At 38.6% G+C, this 21391-nt stretch overlaps 1 protein-coding gene across 1 annotated transcript in view; it reads left to right on the top strand.

Moving 5' to 3' along the window:
* MDN1 (midasin AAA ATPase 1) overlaps positions 1–21391 on the top strand; it is a 174384-nt gene that overhangs the window by 77295 nt on the left and 75698 nt on the right. Inside the window, exons 34-43 of the mRNA XM_047102371.1 lie at positions 4732–4950; positions 5669–5866; positions 7240–7448; positions 8137–8259; positions 9993–10190; positions 11472–11579; positions 11929–12117; positions 16103–16192; positions 16298–16561; positions 16852–17113. Of these exons, the coding sequence (XP_046958327.1) occupies positions 4732–4950; positions 5669–5866; positions 7240–7448; positions 8137–8259; positions 9993–10190; positions 11472–11579; positions 11929–12117; positions 16103–16192; positions 16298–16561; positions 16852–17113 (1860 nt within the window). The remainder of the gene's footprint in view (positions 1–4731; positions 4951–5668; positions 5867–7239; positions 7449–8136; positions 8260–9992; positions 10191–11471; positions 11580–11928; positions 12118–16102; positions 16193–16297; positions 16562–16851; positions 17114–21391) is intronic.

Consider the following 21391-nt stretch of genomic DNA (forward strand, 5'->3'; position numbering starts at 1 on the left):
TCTCGCAGTTCATGAGTTCAAGCCCCGTATCGGGCTCTGTGCTGACAGCTTGGAGCCTGGAGCCTGCTTTGGATTCTGTGTCTCCCGCTCTCTCTGCCCCTCCCCCGCTCACATTCTGTCTCTCTCTCTCAAGAAGTAAACAAACATTAAAAAAAAAAAAAAAATCCAGTCTGATTTCAAGCCATAATACATAGTTTTTTGGATCTCATCATTTCTATTCTCTTCTCTTTCTTCTTTTTCTTCTCTTCCTTTTATCTCTTTCTGAAAGAATGTAAAAGGATATTTGCTTCTTTGAGTTCCAGACTCACCTGGAGGGCTTGTAGAAATAAAGCTTCCTGGGCCTCACACCTAGAGTGTCTGTTTCAGTTGGTCTGGGGTAGGACATGAGAATTTGCCTTTCTATAAGTTCTCAGTTGATGCTAATAACGTTTGTCCAAGGCCCACACTCAGAACTCCTGACTTACCTTGGTTGTGTGCTGTTTGCAATTGTGCATTTATTATGAGAATTTCGGTTAAAGAAGAAAACAAATTACTACACAAGCATGGTTTATCTTTTGGCTCTGTGTTGGGGCTGGATCCCTCTAGGATGTAACCTCTTTATCTTCTATGGGCTGCTTACTTTTGTGAGTTATTTTGATTATGATAAGAATGGCAGAGAATGCAACTGCCATTACACTGCCACGTTTGCTCCATCACTAGTGGGCTTCATGCTTGACTGAGCGAACAGTTTCTCCACACGCCGTTTGGTACTGGGGTCTCTAGGACTTAACTCTGAACCTTGCTGCTTGATCTTAAGGCGCTTGTTTGCTCTAAGCTCTGTAGGCTACATGGCAGCAACTTTTTTGGGGAAGCATTAGGGTTCCTGAGAGAGCAAGGAAGAGTAAGGGAGAAGTGGCTTGATTTTTATCATCTGGAAATGAATCAGGTTGGCACAGTGTAAAAACATTCTTAAAAACTATGCAGGGGCACCTGGATGGCTCAGTCAGTTAAGTGTCTAATTCTTGGTTTCAATTCAGGTCATGATTTCACGGTTTGTGAGTTCCAGCCCCAAGTTGGGCTCTGTGCTGATAGTGTGGAGCCTGCTTTGGATTCTCTCTCTGTCTCTTTCTGCCCCCTCCTGCTCCTTCTCTCTCTCTCTCTCTCTCTCTCTCTCTCTCTCTCTCTCTGTCTCTTTCTGCCCCTCTCCTGCTCCTTCTCTCTCTCTCTCTGCCCCTCTCCTGCTCCTTTTCTCTCTCTCTCTCTCTCTCTCTCTCAAAATAAGTAAACTTTTAAAAAAGGATTTAACAGGGGCGTCTGGGTGGCTCGGTCAGTTAAGTGTCCGACTTCAGCTCAGGTCATGATCTCACGGTCTGTGAGTTCGAGCCCTGTGTCGGGCTCTGTGCTGACAGCTCAGAGCATGGAGCCTGTTTCAGATTCTGTGTCTCCCTCTCTCTCTGCCCCTCCCCTGTTCATGCTCTGTCTCTCTCTGTCTCAAAAATAAATAAACGTTAAAAAAAAAAAAAAGGATTTAACAAACTGCAGTATAGGGGCGCCTGGGTGACTCAGTGATTAAGCATCCAACTCTTGATTTTGGCTTAGGTCATGATCTCACTGTTTGTGCGGTCGAGCCCTGCATCAGGCTCCATGCTGACAGTACAGAGCCTACGTGGGATTCTTTCTCCCTTTTTCTCTGCCCCTCCCCTTCTCCATGCGCTCTCTCATTCTCTCTCTCTCAGAAATAAATAAACTTTTTAAAAAAGGGCAAAAAACTGTGCAGGATAAAATGGGAAACTAGAGGGATGCCTGGGTGGCTCAGTCTGTTAAGCGTTCACCTTCGGCTCAGGTCATGATCTCATAGTTTGTGGGTTTGAGCCCTGCGTTGAGCTCTGTGATGACAGCTCAGAGCCTGGAGCCTGTTTCAGATTCTCTGTCTCCCTGTCTCTCTGCTCCTCACTTGCTCATGCTCTGTCTTGTCTCTCAAAAATAATGTTAAAAAAATTTATAAAATGGGAAACTAAGTAAAGATTTTATTTCCAGGTTTTCTTTCTTTTTTTTTTTTTAACGTTTATTTATTTTTGAGACAGAGACAGAGCATGAACAGGGGAGGGGTAGAGAGAGAGAGGGAGACACAGAATCTGAAACAGGCTCCAGGCTCTGAGCTGTCAGCACAGAGCCCGATGCGGGGCTCGAACTCTCGGACCGTGAGATCGTGACCTGAGCTGAAGTCGGACGCCCAACCAACTGAGCCACCCAGGCGCCCCTCCAGGTTTTCTTTATAAAGATACATAAGATTTAATGGATCTAATATTTCAACTAATTATGAATTCTGAATTGAATTCTGATCCTGCTGAGAATACTCAAGATATACTTACTGCATTATCTAAATAAGAATATAAATACCCCTGAGTTCTACTTACTTTCTGTAGGACTTTTGTTCACAAGTTATAGTAGTAATTTTATCTATACATCCACAGTATGAATTAAGCAGAAAAGATTCCATTAAGTCAATGTTTTGTTTTGTTTTTTTAATGACCTCTGAAGGGCATGTGGGCTTTTCTTAGTCTCACACTCTTACGACAGTACATCTAAAGATACTGTGTTTTCGTTAAAATGACATTTTTTAGAATTATTTCCTTGAGTTGTATTTCTAAAAGTGGAAGTAAGGAAATTCATAGTTCTCATTGGTTATGGCCAGGTTGCTCTCCAGAAGGATGGTCCCATTCATAATTCTACCAGCAGCTTAGTAAATGTGCATGCTTGGGATAGTTTAACATGGAGTTTTCTTTTTTTTTCTAAATATAATGCAATCCATTGTTTTATCCTTGTTACTTTAATGAATAAGCTAAAATTTCATTTTCTTTATTAGTGATGAGCATTTTCTATGATACATTTTTTTAAAATGCCAATCATTTTATTTTATTTTATTTTATTTTTATTTTATTTTTTATTTTTATTTTATTATTTATTTATTTTTTAAAGTAATCTCTATACCCAATGTGGGGCTCAAACTCATGATCCCGCACGAGCATGCGAGATCAAAAGTTGCATGCTCAACTGAGCCAACCTAGTCATTTTACACATTAGCATTTATTATTATATATTTTTCACATGGGTTTCTATATTTGGTTACCTTTTAATATTTGTTATAAAAAATCCCTATATGAACCCATTTACCTTAGCTGATGAAATTCTGTTCAATAGTGATGGTTTAATTCCCCTCTAACAATGGATCAGATTGTCAATTACGTCTTGTAAACATTTGTGTTTTTTTTCTGTAGTTAGTTTTTTTCTAAGTAATTCGCAGTGTAGCCTTGAAGCCTATTGCTGAATGGTCTACTTTATATTATAGCAGTGATGATTCCTCCTCATCATATTTTCTTTTTTTTTTTTTAATTTTTTTTTTCAACGTTTATTTATTTTTGGGACAGAGAGAGACAGAGCATGAACAGGGGAGGGGCAGAGAGAGAGGGAGACACAGAATCGGAAACAGGCTCCAGGCTCTGAGCCATCAGCCCAGAGCCCGACGCGGGGCTTGAACTCACGGACCGCGAGATCGTGACCTGGCTGAAGTCGGACGCTTAACCGACTGCGCCACCCAGGCGCCCCCATATTTTCTTTTTTTAAAATACATTTTTGGTATTCCTACTTATTAGATAAATGTTTACTGTTGGCTTCAGAAGTTCCATAAAGTGCCTTACTAAATTTAATTGGCTTGGCTTTGCTCTGCTTTTTTTTTTTTTTTTTTTTTGGACAGAGCCCTCATGAGAGGGAGAGAGAGAATCTTAAGCAGGCTTCATGCCCAGCGCAGAGCCTGACATGGGGCTTGAACTCAGGAAATTGTGAGATCATGAGCTAAAATGAAGAGTAGGACACTTAATCAACTGAGCCACCCGGGCACCACAAATTGTCTTTGCTTTAAATCTACATTACTTAAGAAGCATTTTATTTCCAAATATTTTACAATATGAAATTGTGATAATTAGAATACTTTAACTTAAATCATGGAACAAAATTTATGAATCCTCTAATTTGCTGAATTCTGAGGGATGCATCAATTTAATAAAAGAAAAAGCCTGAACTAAATGCCACTGAAAATGTGGCATCCCCATTCCAGTGAATCAGTTTAAAATACAATAAAATTTATGTATTTTCTAAAATCATTGTGTCTTAACTTAAAAATTGTATCTGAACAGGAACCAAATGAATACTTTCTTTGAGTAGTTTTCAGGGCTCCATTTTAGGCTGTAATTCTCAAGGTGATTTTTCTTTTTTGGTAGGTATGGTATGCTATTCATGAACCCCTTAGGAATGTAGTAAAGCTATGGACCCCCTCTCCTTAGAAAAAGCAGTAATGGGGCGCCTGGGTGGCGCAGTTGGTTAAGCGTCCAACTTCAGCTAGGTCACGATCTCGCGGTCCGTGAGTTCGAGCCCCGCGTCAGGCTCTGGGCTGATGGCTCAGAGCCTGGAGCCTGTTTCTGATTCTGTGTCTCCCTCTCTCTCTGCCCCTCCCCCCGTTCATGCTCTGTCTCTCTCTGTCTCAAAAATAAATAAACGTTAAAAAAAAAATTTAAATAATAAAAAAAATAAAAAAAAAAAGAAAAAGCAGTAATGTACATTCACAAAAATTTGCATATAATCTCATGAAGCACAGACCTCTTTTAGGCCATTTCTGGGCCCTCCATTACAAACCCCTATTTTGTAGTGTTTTATTACAACCAGTTCCAAATTGCTTTTTACTTCTTTGTGTCTTAGGGGCTGACATAGCTGAGGTGATGCTGGATTTCATTGAATGGCTGACCCACCAGGAATTTGGCCGAAGGTGTGTGGTCAGTATCAGAGATATCCTGTCCTGGGTTAACTTCATGAACACAATGGGGGAGGAAGCTGCTTTGAAACGGCCAGAGACCATCTCCACTGTGACATCTTTTGTCCATGCTGCATGCCTGGTGTACATAGATGGAATAGGTTCAGGTATGTTGTCTCTTAGCTGGTGTGGGGACAAGGAGGTTAGGGTAGTGGGGAGAAAGAAATGGAATAAGCCCAAACCTCTGACCTCTGACCCAGATACTTTGTAAAATCACTTAACTCTAGCATTTCCAAGACCCAGAATAGATTTTCTTTTCTTTTTACTCTTTTTGAGAGGTGGTTGATGTAAAAGATAGGCTGAAGCTTCACATTGATTATAGTCCAGGGTAACTGGTAAATGTGAAGTGATAAGTGATTATGAAGAAAAAGAAGATTGTCGGAAATGTCCTTGCTCCTAAAGGACTGAGGACTGGGTAATTCTTAACATGAATAGTCATTTATATTGAATGGGCCTGAATCCTTTAGTTTTTTTTAAGTGTACTACAATTTCTTAAATTTCACTAAGCTCTGTTTTTTCAACAGTGAAGATTAGAGATATAAACCAAAATGATCACTAGTACCACATTAATTACTCCTTCCTCCAGACTGACTTATCATGGAGTACATGGTGCTTTACTGAATAAGCTGCTGCTAGTCTGTAAATTATTGGGATGGGAGGGGCAGACCTTTTGCCTTGGACTGTTTACACTAGCAATCATATTTTGGGTATGCTTCAGCTAAGGCTTAATTTCCCCTGGAAACTGCCCAAGAGCTCCTGATGTGTACATATTTGGGAAGCTTGGTGTCAAACTGTTGTTTGAATGTCTGATCCTCTCTATTTTAGGGGTAACTTCCTCAGGGTTTGGTACAGCTCTCTTGGCTCGCAAAGAATGTCTGAAATTCCTAATCAAGAAACTTTCCAAAATAGTGAGACTTACAGAGTGTCAGAAAAATGAATTGAAGATTTATGACAGACTCAAGGCCAAAGAATTTACTGGAATAGATAACCTTTGGGGAATTCATCCATTTTTTATACCAAGGGGTAAGAATGATTTTAAATAAATGAAGGTTCTCTTCTTGTAGATCATGGGTACTTCACTTTTGTTGTGATTTTTAGTGTATCCTACTTCTGATTATTTTCAAACTAGTTATCTGAATTAGAATCTGACTTGGCATAACCAATCATAATTGCATGAATGATTAAAAATACATAACTGGCACGTAAAAATAGGGGAAAGTATAGTTTTTAATCTATGAATAAAATGCCTTATAAAATGCATTTATTTTTTATTTGGTGCTTAAAACAAGAGCTTTCCTATAGTGATAATTCAGCCCAGGGTGTATCATCATGAGGATGACCCTCATCCCTGCTTACAAAAACAGTTTTGTGAACTGTTGAGGACTTGGGTCACTCATCTTCCTCTCCCTGGCACCTGACATGAGCAATCCCAGGCATTCAGAAAATGTCTGTTGATGGAGTGAATGGATGAATGAATGAATAAGATTGTTGCTTGTCTAGCAGGGTCATCTGTTTCTTGTCCCTTCCTCCCTCCCTACATTAATAATTGTTGAGTGTCTGAAATGCACAAAGTGGCAGTTACTGGGGGTTCATTGGTGAACAAAATCAGCCCAGGTACCTGACCGAATGGAGTATAGCCCTTTTCTCTCTCCCTCTTCAGTACTACTCTTCATCCCTGGTGGTGCATCAATGATTTAAGTTCCCTGAGTCATTGTCATAGTATTTAATTCTCATGTAGGAGCTATATGTTAGTGGCATGGGACTGAAGTGGTCCTTGCTTCTGCTTCCATAGCTGAGGTGTAATAGATGTTTTCCTAGCCCTCCAAATTGGTATATGAAAAGTTTATTCCAGGAGACATAGTAGTACAGATGTTAAGCCCTATAAAACTGTTCTTAGCCTGCATTATCGTTACATTATGGGTTAAAGATGCATCCTGAATTGTCTTGGTGACCTAAAAACATTGGATGAAATTGCCTATATGGAACCATGTGGCCAATACACCTAGCATACACTTGATTTTTAGGAAGATACCAATTTATAAAGGTAAATCGTACAAGTACTTGAAGTAATTCCAGGTGTAGGTTGTGAAAGGAAAAGTGTGCTTGCAGTAAGACCTATGTATGTATGCATAGACCTAAGTATATGCATAGGTGTAAGAGCTGGAGAGATCTGAGTAGTAGGCACAGTTGAAGAACGTGTGCTGCTGGCTATTGCTTTAAAGCAGTTGATGAATCTAAAAGTGGTGAAGTGTTGAAATAGGGTTAAGCATTTTCATCACAGATGGTACTTCACTGACTGAAAGTCTGCTTGGTAGGTTCTTAAAATCTTGGCTTGACATGTATATATGATTTGCTGATATTCATTTTCTGTGTGGCTTTTCTTTTCTCTACTTAAGGACCTGTCCTTCACAGGAATAATATTGCTGACTATGCACTCAGTGCAGGCACCACTGCTATGAATGCCCAGAGGCTCTTAAGAGCTACAAAATTGAATAAACCCATTCTCCTGGAGGGCTCTCCTGGTGTGGGCAAGACAAGTTTGGTGACAGCATTAGCAAAGGCTTCAGGCAACATCCTTGTTCGAATCAACTTGTCAGAACAGACGGTAAGCTTAGTCATTCTACAGCTGATGAGGATGAGTGTAGGGAGTAATGTTTGTATCTGTTTATAGAGAGTTTCTTATTCAGAAATAGTTAGGACATTTTCAGTACCTCAGATATTTCATGGTGGTAAAGACCACACCAACATGACCTTCAAATTAAGTCTGCTTTTAGGTTCGTTAATAGCTGATATCTGTAATCTTGTTCCCCTCTAGATGCTTTATTCTAGTTGTCTTTTGAGAGATAGTTACCCAATTCAGTATATATTATAACCTTGTTTTTTGTCATTTCTAAAAGGGAAAAATTAGTAGAAATAAAATGGCCTTTAAACAGTCTTAGGAAATAATGGGACAAGAGGTGACAAATGAGACTCCCTGGACGTTGTTATTGGTCTTTGTTTTGTTTTTTGTCTTTAAAGCTCACTAATTAATTTCCAAGTATAGCCACAGTTGAGAACTGCTGATATAGAGCTCCAACTCCAATCGATTGATACTTGCAGTATTGTGACAAAAAGGTTTTTGAGGGCATGTCTGGGCTCCTGGTACAGAGTGCTAGGTTGATTAGTTCTGTTGTGGTGGGTATAAAAAGGAAAAGTAGCATAAGGCTCAAGAATTTATCAGGTTAGACTTAAGGTCTTGGGATCTAGTAAATTTTTTAATGTAATGTTTTCCTCCTTTCTGCCCCCTCTTAAAGGACATCACAGACCTGTTTGGAGCAGATCTACCTGTTGAAGGTGGCAAGGGAGGAGAGTTTGCCTGGCGGGATGGCCCTTTGCTGGCGGCTCTGAAGGCAGGCCATTGGGTTGTGTTGGATGAGGTGAGAGGTTTGTTGTTCCAAGGATAGGGTCACAATGGGAAGAGTAGTCATACTTTTCTTGTTTCTAGGGCATATCTCAGTGGGTTGTCATGCTTTTTTGCTAGTAAAGACAGATTCTCTAATGAAGAAAAATCCTTCATGGTCTCTTTTAAGAATGAGAAAAGTCACTTATCACAAAGCACATGTAGAGGCCCCTGTGTATACAAGCTACAAACCCTGGCTTTTGTAAGCCAGCTACTAGAGAAAAACTTATCTCTTAAGTTGTCTTTTTTTTTTTTTTTTTTGGTAATGTTTATTTTTGAGACAGTGAGCAAGAGTGAGTGAGGAAGGGGCAGAAAGAGACAGGAGACAGAATTGGAAGTAGGCTCAGAGCTGTTAGTACAGAGCCTGACTTGGGGCTCAAACTTATGAACCATGAGATCTTGACCTGAGCCAAAGTTGGACCCTTAACTGACTGAGCTACCCAGGCACCCATGTCTCTTAAGTTGTCTTAAGAGACATACAAAAAAATGGTGAGAAAACGGTCAGTGGTACATGTGTATGTTAGATAAATGAATGAGTAGAAGAATGGAGCCCCTCATGATACCTGTGATAAATGCTGGATCTTAGTGACCAACAGGCACTGGAGATAGAGAAAAGTGATGCACAAAAATAAAAAATTTAAGGCTGTGGGCCAGTGTGTCTGGTCACAAGATTCCTTTGGAATCTGAAGCTGGAGGGCAGACTGTGGTATTTCTTTTCAGCTGAGCTGCTTCTTACTTACCATGGAGGAGATATTAAGGAGAAGGAGCTGTCATGTGGACCACCCACCCACCTCAGTTTTTGGAAGAAGATGTCTGATAGTATTAAATTCTTTAGCCAGAAAAGAAAAAATCCCTAGTTTTAAAGCTTAAGGCTTGAGACCATTTTCCTACTGGGTGGAAATGCATCTAGGTACCCAAGGCGTTCTTGACTGCAGTCCCATTTAAGAGCAGCTTTTAGAACTTGACCTGTTTGGGAATATTCAATGGAATTTGTGCTTTTGAGTGCTTCTATAAACATGATACTTTAAATTCTGGTATAATATAGTCTGGGTTTTTTGGGTCCATTTGCATTTTATTGATTTCACATTTTCCCAGTTGAATTTGTCCATGTTACCTAAAAACTATCACACTTCACATCCCTGAGCTCTGAAGTCAGCATCTGAAGACCTCCATTCAGCTATTTTCATTTTTGGCACAGAAACTCCTTGTATTTGTTCTTGTTCACAAAACTCTTAGTGAAAGTTAGTTATGTCTATCCATTAATGTGGTTTATATCATGACTTTGAAGCCCATTTGGAGATTTCAGTCAGTATTTGTTCTGGGAAAGATACTTTTTTAAATATGTAGAGAGCTGTCTTCATCTTTAAAGATCTCAGAGTGCAAAAGTGAGATCTGTGTGTTGGCATGGTTTTTTTTGAAAGCTGTGATTTACGGGGTGGGTCCATATAGGTGAATACAGTGGATACAGTGTAATTTTAGAGAAGACTTTAACTGCTTTTTTAAAAATTCAGTCTGAGTATTCAATTTACTTAAGTTACTGTCAATTTATATCCTTCAGATGTCTCTACCACATATATATGAAATAATAAGATGAATATACTTGGCTTCCTCCTCCTGAAGATAACACTCTACTTTTGTGCCTATTATTCCTCTGCTTTTTGTTATAGTTATACAGTGTATGTAATAAATGTGTGCACTTTCTTCAAATAGCTCAACCTGGCTTCTCAGTCTGTATTGGAAGGACTCAATGCTTGTTTTGACCACCGAGGAGAAATTTATGTTCCTGAGTTAGGAATGAGCTTTCAAGTACAGCATGAAAAGACGAAGATTTTTGGGTGTCAGAATCCCTTTAGACAAGGAGGTGGGAGGAAGGGCTTGCCAAGATCTTTCCTTAACAGATTCACTCAGGTAAGATTTGCTGTTGCCATGGAGACCAAAGGTGGAGTGTTGGGGGTGATAAGACTGCTGGCACGTAGCTATTAGGATGCTCATTATAAGAATGAGAGAGCTTCAGTTTAATGATGTATTTCTCAATTCCATGTCTTTATATGACAAATACTAATGCATCCAGTTCCCATCATCACTTCCCTCCTGCTGTGAGTCCCTTTGTTTTAAGTCCTAGAGGACCTGATGTGTTATCAGTTAGTGGAGAGTAAGGTCACCATTCTCTAAGATTTCTATTACTGTGCTCAGGATAAAGGCCAGTATTTGACCTTTCTAGGTATCTGTGTGATGTATGAAAACATCGGAGTTTTTAAATTTTTTTTTTTTTTATATTTATTTATTTTTGAGAGACAGAGACAGTGCGAGCGGGGGAGGGACAGAGAGAGGGAAGACACAGAATCCGAAGCAGGATCTAGGCTCTGAACTGTCAGTGCAGGGCCCAGTATGGGGCTCGAACCCACAAACCGTGAGGTCATTCATGACCTGAGCCAAAGTCAGAAGCTTAACTGACTGAGCCACCCAGGCACCCCAAAACATTGAGATTTTTTAATGATGAAAATAATGCATTGTAGTTAAAGAAAAGGGAAAAATAAAATCCAGTATTCTCCATATAAGGGTCAATCATTATTAACATTTGGTGTCTTTTCTTACTGCCTTTATTCTCATTTACAGAGATAGGAGTTGTGTGTATGTATGCTTACTTGTTTTAACATTTATTTGCCAAATTTTGACTAGTCTAGAGGTTTGGAAATGGCCCTAGATGTTAGCTTTCTTTAATGTCCTTTTCTGTTGACAATTAAGAGTTAGAGTATCTTTTCAGAATAATTTATTATGAAAAATATCAAATATATTGAAAAGTTGAAGGGATTTTGAAGTAACTGCTCATATGCCCTACCATCTAGAGTTCTGAGGGCATTATTACATAATGATAGGAAATTAAAAAAAAAAAACAAATATACTTAAAAAATATACTTTGAAAAAGTGGTATGTTATCTTTTTTTCTTTAATTCAGTAGAGTGGAGCTAACAAAACTACCAACACCTCTGTGTAAAATGTTTAAAATATTTTATGTGATTCTGTATGTTAAAATGCAAAAAAAGATTTCTGTAACTGAATTTTTATATATAAAATGAGGTTTGATACCTTGGTGTTAAATAAAAACTTTTCATCATAGGTGGTAGTCATTTCTGGTGTTTGGTGAAGAGATGCTGTAGCCTTTCTTCTTGTTATTTTTGGATTCTATAGGTCTTTGTGGATCCCCTTACAGTAGTTGACATGGAATTCATTGCCAGTACTCTGTTTCCAGCCATTGACAAAAATATTGTTAAGAAGATGGTTGCTTTCAACAACCAAGTACGTACCTACTTGTATTAACTGTTCTTTGTTTTGATGGCTGTAATTGAACTATCATTTCATCGTGGGACACTATCACATTTACCAGTGTTTTTAAAAATAAAGCACATTGAATTGTCCCAGTTTCTAGTGGAATAAACTAATCATCTGAGGATTATAGTAATTCAGATCTATTTTGTATATCAGGTTAATGCTCAGAGAATATTTCTGGTTTAGATGTCTGGGTTGGGTGAAGGAGACATTTGTATCAAACCTGCTAATTTCTGTTTCAGATTATGCATGCATTATAGTACTTAACACAGTGCCTACCAGTGGGACATGTTTCCCAATAATAGTGTTTTCTTTTTAGATTGATCACGAAGTGACTGTTGAAAAGAAATGGGGGCAAAAAGGAGGACCCTGGGAATTCAACCTTCGGGACCTTTTCCGCTGGTGTCAGTTGATGCTAGTTGACCAGTCCCCCGGGTGTTATGATCCTGGTCAGCATGTGTTTTTGGTCTATGGTGAAAGAATGAGAACCAAGGAAGACAAGGAAAAGGTGAGTTTCATACTATTCTTTGGGTTTCTTTCCATCTGAAAGTTGATTTCTTCCTAAGAGAAAGGGCATACTCACTCATAACATTCAACACGGTAAAGCTGCTTAGAATTAATTAATTAATTAATTTTTAAATGTTTATTTTTGAGAGAGAGAGAGAGAGTGCCTGCAAGCAGGGGAAGGGCAGAGAGAGAGGGAGACACAGAATCTGAAACAGCCCCCAGGCTCTGAGCTGTCAGCACAGAGCCCGACGTGGGGCTCTAATTCACAAACTGTGAGATCATGACCTGGGCTGAAGTCGGCTGCTTAACTCACTGAGCCACCCAGGCACCCCAAAGCTGCTTAGAATTTAAAAGTTAAACAGACTAAATGTTCATTGACTTCAAAGTCTCAAAGTGCACCTTTCTAAGTTTCTCCGTGATGTATTAGTTTGCTTTTGAGTACACAATTTGCTTATCCATCTGAATTCCAAATATTGCAAACCTTGTTAAAGCAATATTGCCCTCCAGTAATAAAGAACTAGGTCCTTGAGGGGTGGGGGAGAGGGGTAAGTGGGTGATGGGCATTGAGGAGGGCACTTGTTGGGATGAGCACTGGGTGTTGTATGGAAGACAATTTGACAATAAATTAAAAAAAAAGAATTAGGTCTTCATCTTTCTAGGCATAAAGGAGAGAAACAGGAGGAGATAGGTGATACTCAAGTAGAGAAGGAGGGTTTTCTGTTTTTAAATAAACTTTGAATTACAAAGTATTTTATCTAGAAAATATAATTAGATCTATAAGGGTATTCTGTATCTCATCGGCAATAAAAATATCCCTTCGTAAATGGAAAATAACACTAGAATTCCTAGCCTAATAAACTAATAATGTGTTCATTTTGCCTTGTGGTATTTAAAGTCTGATCTCACAAGATACTCATAATAGCTGCAGGTAGGAGGCACTATCATGACCTCTGAATAGTGAGGATCCAATGCTCTTAGTCATGGGGTATCACCTATAGTAAATAGTAGAGCCAGCACTTCTACATCGCAATTGTAGCTAAATGTTAACTCATTCATTATGTGCAAGTGGCTTTTGGTCAGTATATTAAGACAAAATATTCACCCAGTATTTTTTTTTTTTTTTTTTTTTACAACTCTGTTATATATAATTCATATACTATTAGCTGGTATTTTATTTTCTTCATTCATTAACTAAATTATAGTATATCTATTGTGGCCAGACACTGGCCAGTTTTTGGGTAATTGATGTTATTCAGATAGTATGTTACTGTAGAGTGTGGAAGATTTCCATCACTTCTCTAATTCAGTTATTGTCATTCACACACCTGAAAAAGTGAAAAATAATAATAGGAGAAAGACTTGTAAAAGCTGGAAGAATTTGAGTAAATTGAGTCTGACTTTATAAAACTAAACCAACTACGTTGTGAAAGCATTTTTAATTTTAATTTTGGTAGACTCAGGGAGATGAGATTATATTCTGCCTTGGAGGGAAATATAAGCTCAGAAATCACCTGGACCCAGGAATATGTGACAGGAGCACTTTCTCCTATGCTGCTTTTTGACTCGTAGTCAATGTTTGGTACTGATAATGACTTTATCTTTACAGTTTTTCCTAATGTTTCTGAAACTCTTTTATTAATTTATTTAGTTGAGGTATAATTGACATATAACATTGGTTTCAGGTGTACAACACAATGATTCAGTATTTGGGTGCATTGTGAAATGATGACTACAATAAGGCTAGGTAACATCCGTCACCTTACGCAGCTACAAAAGTCTTTATTTATCTATCTACTTATTTATTATTTATTTAGTGATATTTTTAAGAGAGAGAGTATGCATGCATGCACACTAGCAGGGGAGGGGCAAAGGGAGAAGGAGTAAGAGAATCTTAAGCAGCCTTCAAGCCCAGTGCTAAGCCTGACGGTGAGATCATGACCTGAGCTGAAATCAAGAGTTGGACACTACTTAACCGACTGAGCCACCCAGGCTCCCCAAGACTTTTTCTCTTTTGATGACAACTTTTTAAATCTGTTTCCTTAGCAGTTTTCAAATACATAATATGGTATTATTATTTAAAATTTTTTTAAACTTGTTTTAAAGTTTATTATTTTTAAGAGAGAGAGAGAGAAATAGCAGGGGAGAAGCAAAGAGAGAGTGAGAGAAAAAATGCCAAGCATGCTCCGTGTAGTCAGTGCAGAGCCTGATGCGGGGCTTGAACCCACTAACCATGAGATCATGACCTGAGCTAAAATCAAGAGTCAGATATTTGACTGAGCCACCCAAGTGCCCCTATGTTTATTTTTTATTTATTTTTGAGAGAGAGCGAGCATGAGGGGGACGTGGGGGACGCAGAGAGAGAGAGGGAGACACAGAATCTGAAGCAGGCTGTAGGCTCTGAGCTGTTAGCACAGAGCCCAATGAGGGCTCGAACTCATGAGCACTGAGATCATGACCTGAGCCGAAGTTGGATGCTTAACCAACTGAGCTACCTAGGTACTCCATGTAATACAGTATTATATTAACTATAGTCACTATACTGTACATTCTATTTTTATGAGTTATTTTATAATAATTATTTTTATTTTCTGACTTTAGTCCAGTGTATGATGATTAATATGAGTATTGCTGCTTTGTTAGAAGCATGCAGCTTTGTATACATATTTTGGATGGCTGGAATTTTTCCTGCTGCTCTGGGCTAAATTAGTGTATTTTACACACTCATATCTTTCCCTCCTGTCCCAACTCCTCTTTAGAAGAAACCCAGCAAAGGGGCACATGAGTGGCTCAGTTAAGCATCCGACTTCAGCTCAGGTCATGATCTTGTGGTTTGTGAGTTTGAGCCCCTCTTGGGGCTCTGTGCTGACAGCTCAGAGCCTGGAGCCTGCTTCAGATTCTGTGTCTCCCTCTCTCCCTACCCCTCCCCTATTCGCACTCTGTGTGTGTGTGTGTGTGTGTGTGTGTGTGTGTGTGTGTCTCTTTCTCTCTCTCTCTCTTTCTCTCTCTCTCTCTCTCTCTCACAAAGATAAACATTAAAAAAAATTTAAAAAAGAAGAACCCCAGCAAAGAAGTAAGGTTAATAGAAAGTTTTCTAATCATATTTCTGGTAAGGGAGGGATAAATGAATGTAAATAATCAGAGAGATAACTTTGAGTGTCATTCTATGTAAATATTTATAAACTTAAAATGGTGTTTTGGGATGAAACTGGCTTCCAAGATTTTTTTTTTTTAAATATTTTTTTATTTTTGAGAGAGAGAGACAGAATGTGAGCCAGGAGAGAGAGGCAGAGAGGGAGACAGAATCTGAAGCAGGCTCCAGGCTCTGAGCTGTCAGCACAGAGCCTGCTGCGGAGCTCGAACCCACAGACCATGAGATCATGACCTGAGCCAGAGTCGGGTGCTTAAATGACTGAGCCACCCAGACGCCCTGTCACCTCAAGATTTAAAAACAATTACCATGAGCAAATCCTGTTACTCTCATGAATCCCATTATCCATATCTGTAAAGCAGAAATGATACCTATTTTGCAAGGGTATGAGGATCAGAAATAACTTGTTGAAAGCACCCACTATAATAGTACATTAGTAGAGGCTTAAGAAATGGTCATTTTTCTTCATAATCTTCAGACTGTTATTCTCTTCTACTTCTTTTTAGGTGGTATCTTGAATGATGAAAGCAGATTCATTTTTCATCTGTAGACTTGCAATAGTGTCCGTGGCTTTAATTTATGGGGCATTCTCACGGGAATCCCAAATAGTTTGAGGTTGGGTGACTACTCTTTGTTTGAGTTCCAGTTTACTTTCATTTCAAGATTTAAATAAATGTTATCTATCCTTTTTATAAGAGAAAAATCAAAATGATAGGAAAATTGTGACTAGTCTTCACTCAGTTTTATGACCTCTGTTGCTGTTCATGTCTTCTAGAAGGTTTGGCTCAGAATTTGGTGAAATCATTTGTGTTTTGACTGTATTATCATCTTCATTTAGGTCATTGCTGTATTCAAGAATGTGTTTAGTTCAAATTCCAGCCCATACATGGGAACCAGACTATTTCACATCACTCCCTATGATGTTCAGGTGAGGCAAGCAGGATAATCCTCTATTCTTTTATAATTTTCTATGATTTCCTCTGCTCCCACTACTAGGCACACTTGTAAAACCTCACTGGCATGTGTTTTTCAGCTGGGCTACTCAGTCCTCTCCCGTGGCAGTTACGCTCCTCTCCTGTCTCGCCATCCACTGTCACTCCTGCACCAATCATTACAGTCTCTGGAGTCAGTTATGAAGTGTGTGCAGATGAGCTGGATGGTCATCCTTGTGGGGCCAGCCTCTGTGGGCAAGACCAGCCTGGTGCAGCTCCTGGCACACCTTACTGGTCACACGTTAAAGATCATGGCTATGAACAGTGCAATGGACACTACGGAGCTTCTAGGTGGATTTGAGCAGGTAAATGGTCTGCCTTCACATTTTCAGGCAAAACATCTGTAATGCCATGGTCTGATTGATGGTCTTTTGTGTTGGTGAGTACAAATAGGATTATTCTTTTTTTAAGTAATCTCTGTACCCAATGTGGGACTCGAACTCATGACCCCAAGATCCAGAGTCACATGCTCTACCAACAGAGCCAGCCAAGCATCCCCTACCCCAACCCCCCGGCCACTTTTTTTAATTTAAAGGAGTGTTCATTTGACTCTGGCCAGTGGCTATGATGAGTTTTTGTGCTCTGGAAATTGCAGGTTGATCTTATACGGCCATGGAGGCAGCTGCTAGAAAAGGTGGAAGGCACTGTAAGGGCACTTTTAAGAGACAGCCTCCTTATCAGTGCTGACGACGCAGAAGTAGTGCTGCGAGCCTGGAGTCATTTCCTTCTGACTTACAAACCCAAGTGTCTTGGAGATGGTGGTAAAGGTATCACGATGGAGATTGTCAACAAGCTGGAAGCAGTATTATTGCTTATGCAGAGACTCAACAATAAAATCAACTCCTACTCCAAGGCAGGTATGTGTGTTTGGATGTGTATCAGATACATAGTATTGTGCGTATAGTGTCCATATATAGGTAGTAATACATTTGTAATGTAATGTCTGCAATTTTTTTATTAATGTAATAGTTATTAACAAAACTTGAAAATCTTTGTTTTAGAAAGTAAAATGAAGCTGATGTAAAATAATTCAGAATTGATGATCCTAAGCAAAGCAACAGTAACAAAGAAATTGGTTAGTGAGTTTGATAGTTTATATTGTATGTGATCAGCTATAATGGTAAATCATTTGCATCCAGAGCTGGTTGTATTTTTCTTGGCTTAAAAACAAACTAAGTAATTAAGAAATTGAGTATTTTATTTTATTTTATTTTATTTATTTTATTTATTTTATTTTATTTATTTTATTTATTTTATTTTATTTTATTTTATTTTATGTTTTTATTTTATTTTATGTTTTTATTTTATTTTATTTTATTTTATGTTTTATTTATTTTTGAGAGAAAGAGAGAGAGAGAGAGAGAATAAGCGGGGCAGGGGCAGAGAGCGAGGGAGACACAGAATCCAAAGCAGGCTCCGGGCTCTAGGCCCTGAATTGTCAGCACAAAGCCTGACGCGGGCCTCGAATTCATAAACCATGAGGTCATGACCTGAGCTGAGTCGGATGCTCAACTAGCTGAGCCACCCAAGCGCTCCTGAGAATTATTTTATTTTTAAAATAAAATTTATTTTGTTTTATTTTACTTTTTATCTTTAAAAAATATTTATTTACTTTGAAAGAGAGAGAGAGTGGGCATGCACATATACACACGCTTGAGTCTGTCAAGGGGAGGAGCAGAGAGAGAAGGAGAGAGGCAATCCCAAGCAGGCTCCTCAGTGTCAGCATGGAGTTTGATTTGGGGCTTGAGCCCATGACCCTGGGGTCATGACCTGAGCCAAAATCAAGAGTTGGATGCTTAACTGACTTGAGCCACCCATGCAACCCAAGAAATTGAGCATTTTAAATGGGAGAATAGAAGTCTAGATTTATCGTCAGTATGTCTTTATTAATTTCATATAGAAAGTGGTAGAAGTTCTGCAGATAACATGGAAACTTCTCTCATTTTGTGGCGCAGTTTTCTGTGTAGTGATGAGCATATGCCCTTAGAGAAGATTAAAAGGCTCTTGGGTTGTGTCTGTCACTATGATTGTTATCTGTTATTTCCAAAGCCTTTTTGTAACTGGTTACAAAGTCATTCCTTAGGGATAAAGAAATGAGACTCCTTTGTTCTATCTCTATAAACAGTGTATCCATGGCTGTGGGTCAAATAGTTTACTTTCTTAGGCTAGGCAAGAGAATGATTTTATTGTTGGTTTGATTTGTTACTTCTGAATTCAAGCCCATCGTTTGGATTTGAAATTCTTTACTCATTCATTCAAATTAATTGTTAGAGGTATTTAGTGGAGTTGTACATTATTTTATATACATACATATATGTATATGTATATATATATGTATATATATAAAGTACTTTACTTTTATGTTTACTTTCATATATAAAGTATAAGGTATATAAAGTATTTACTTGTATATATTTTAATTTTTTTTTCAACGTTTATTTATTTTTGGGACAAAGAGAGACAGAGCATGAACGGGGGAGGGGCAGAGAGAGAGGGAGACACAGAATCGGAAACAGGCTCCAGGCTCTGAGCCATCAGCCCAGAGCCCGACGCGGGGCTCGAACTCACGGACCGCAAGATCGTGACCTGGCTGAAGTCGGACGCTTAACCAACTGTGCCACCCAGGCGCCCCTTACTTGTATATATTTTAATTTATGTATATTTTAAATACATATTTTAAAATATATATTTTATTTTATATATATTTTATATTTTAAAACTCACCATTGCGATATGAATTCCTACTGGGAGATAACTCCTATATTAAATATTTGCATTTAAAGCCTCACAACACCACTGCATTACAAAAAAAAGACTATCCTCATTCTATGCTTGCAGAAATCAGTGCTCATAGAGGTTAAGTAATGTGCTCAATATCTTAAAGTTACAAAGTGGTTAAACTAGACTTTGGATCTGATCCTCTGATTGTAAAGCCTTGAATCTATGTGCTTCTATATATCTTTCAGCTAAAATTTAAATATTTATTTGGGGCACCTGCATGGCTCAGTTGGTTGAGTGTCTGACTTCGGCTCAAGTCATGTTCTCACAGTTCGTGAGTTGGAGCCCTACGTTAGGCTCTGCTGACAGCTTGGAGCCTGGAGCCTGCTTCAGAGACACAGGAACTCTAAAAAAAAAAATTAAATATTTATTCATTTAATATTTATTTTTGAGAGAGAGAGAGAATGTGCGTGCGAGCTGGGGAGGGGGAGAGAGACAAGGGGACAGAAGATCTGAAGCAGGCTCTGTGCTGACAGCAGAGTGCCTGACTCAGGGCTCAAACTCACAGAACCAAAGTTAGATGCTTAACTGAGCCACCCAGGCACCCCTAAAATTTAAATATTTAGAGTACATGCTCACAGCTCATTCTAAATACAGGTTTTTATTTAGGATTCACTTTCATACTGAGTCATTTCTTAAGGGTACTAATAGAGTGAGGAAAGGTGAGTCTAAAACGGTCTACTCTTTTATTTTTGGTTAAAAATATTCTTTCTTTCTAAATATATCTTTTAACATTAGTACGAAGGTGTATGACTGTTAAATATATTCTAGTTCTCTCGTGTTCACAATTTATCTTAAGTGCTTCTGCTTTTTTTATAATATCTGTTTTAACATCTTTGCTAATTTCATCATCTATGACTTCTGGGGCTGTTCTGTTGAGTTTTTTCTCCTGGTTATGAGTCATGTTTTCTTTGTGTGTCAAGTAATTTTGATTGCGTGCTGTGAATTTTGAATTAGTGCTTATTGCTGCATTTTTGTTAGTTGCTCCTTGGATATTGAATAACATGGGTTTGAGCTGCATGGGTCCACTTACATGTGGATTTTTTCCAATAAGTATTTGTACAGTACTGTAAATGCATTTTCCATATAAATGTCTTTAACTTTAAGAATATGGCATATAATACGCAATGTACATAACATGTTAATTGTTATTCATAAGGCTTCTGGTCAACAGTAGGCTATTAGTAGTTACGTTTTTGAGGAGTCAAAAGTTATATGTGGATTTTTGACTGATTGGAGGAGGAGCTGGCATCCTTGTCCTTTGTTGTTCAAGGGTCAACTGTATTTCTTTAAAGACTTTTGGACTGGGCTGCCTGGGTGGCTCATTCGGTTAAGCGTCTGACTTCGGCTTAAGTCATGATCTCACAGTTCATGAGATCAAGCCCCGCATCATGTTCTGTGCTGAGTGTGCAGAGCCTGCTTTGGACTCTGTCTCCCTCTCTCTCTGCCCCTCTCCTGCTGTACTTGCTCGTGCTCGTTACCTCCCTCCCTCCCTCTCTGTCTCTCTCTCTCTCAAAAACAAAATAAACATTTAAAAAAAAAATAAAGAATTTTGGACTTTGTGGTAGGCAATGAAGTTGTTTATGGATTGTTTTGATCTTATATTTTTATTTCACCTATTTAGACTAAAAAAAAAAAAAAAAAAGAGGGGTTCCTGGGTGGCTCAGTCGGTTAAGCATCTGACTTCGGCTCTTGTCATGATCTTGCGGTTCACAAGTTCGAGCCCTGCATTGGATTCTTTGCTGATAGCTAAGAGCCTGGGGTCTACTTCAGATTCTGTGTCTCCCTCTCTCTCTGCCCCTCCCCTGCTCTCTCTCTCTCAAAAATAAATAAAAACATTTTAAAAAATTAAAAACCTGAAAACAAACATTTCACCCATTTCTTTCCCCAGCTCCCTCAATCTCCAGTCTGTTCTTTGTATCTATAAGCTTGGTCTTTTATCCCACATATAAAAGAGATCGTATGATATTTGTCTTGCTCTGATTTATTTCACTTGCATAATGCCTTTGAAGTCCATCCATGTTGTCACAGATAGCAAGATTTCATTCTTTTCTATGGCTAAATAATATTCCATTGTGTGTGTATATACACTACAATTTCTTTATCCATTCATCTGTGGAAAGACAATTAGGTTGTTTCCATATCTTGGCTATAACAAACAATCCTGTAGTGAACATGGTGGTGCATTATCTTTCAAGTTAGTGATTTCATTTTCTTAGGATAAATACTCAGAAGTGGAATTGCTGGATCATATGGTAGTTCCATTTTTAATTTTTTGAGGAGCTTCTGTACTGTTTTCCATAGTAGTTGCACAAATTTACATTCTCACCAGTAGTACACAAGGGTTCCCTTTTCTC

Source organism: Lynx rufus, unplaced genomic scaffold, assembly GCF_022079265.1.
Source record: "Lynx rufus isolate CCGP_SWC_20201006 ecotype Redwood Valley unplaced genomic scaffold, mLynRuf1.p SCAF_6, whole genome shotgun sequence".
Lineage (NCBI taxonomy): Eukaryota > Metazoa > Chordata > Mammalia > Carnivora > Felidae > Lynx > Lynx rufus.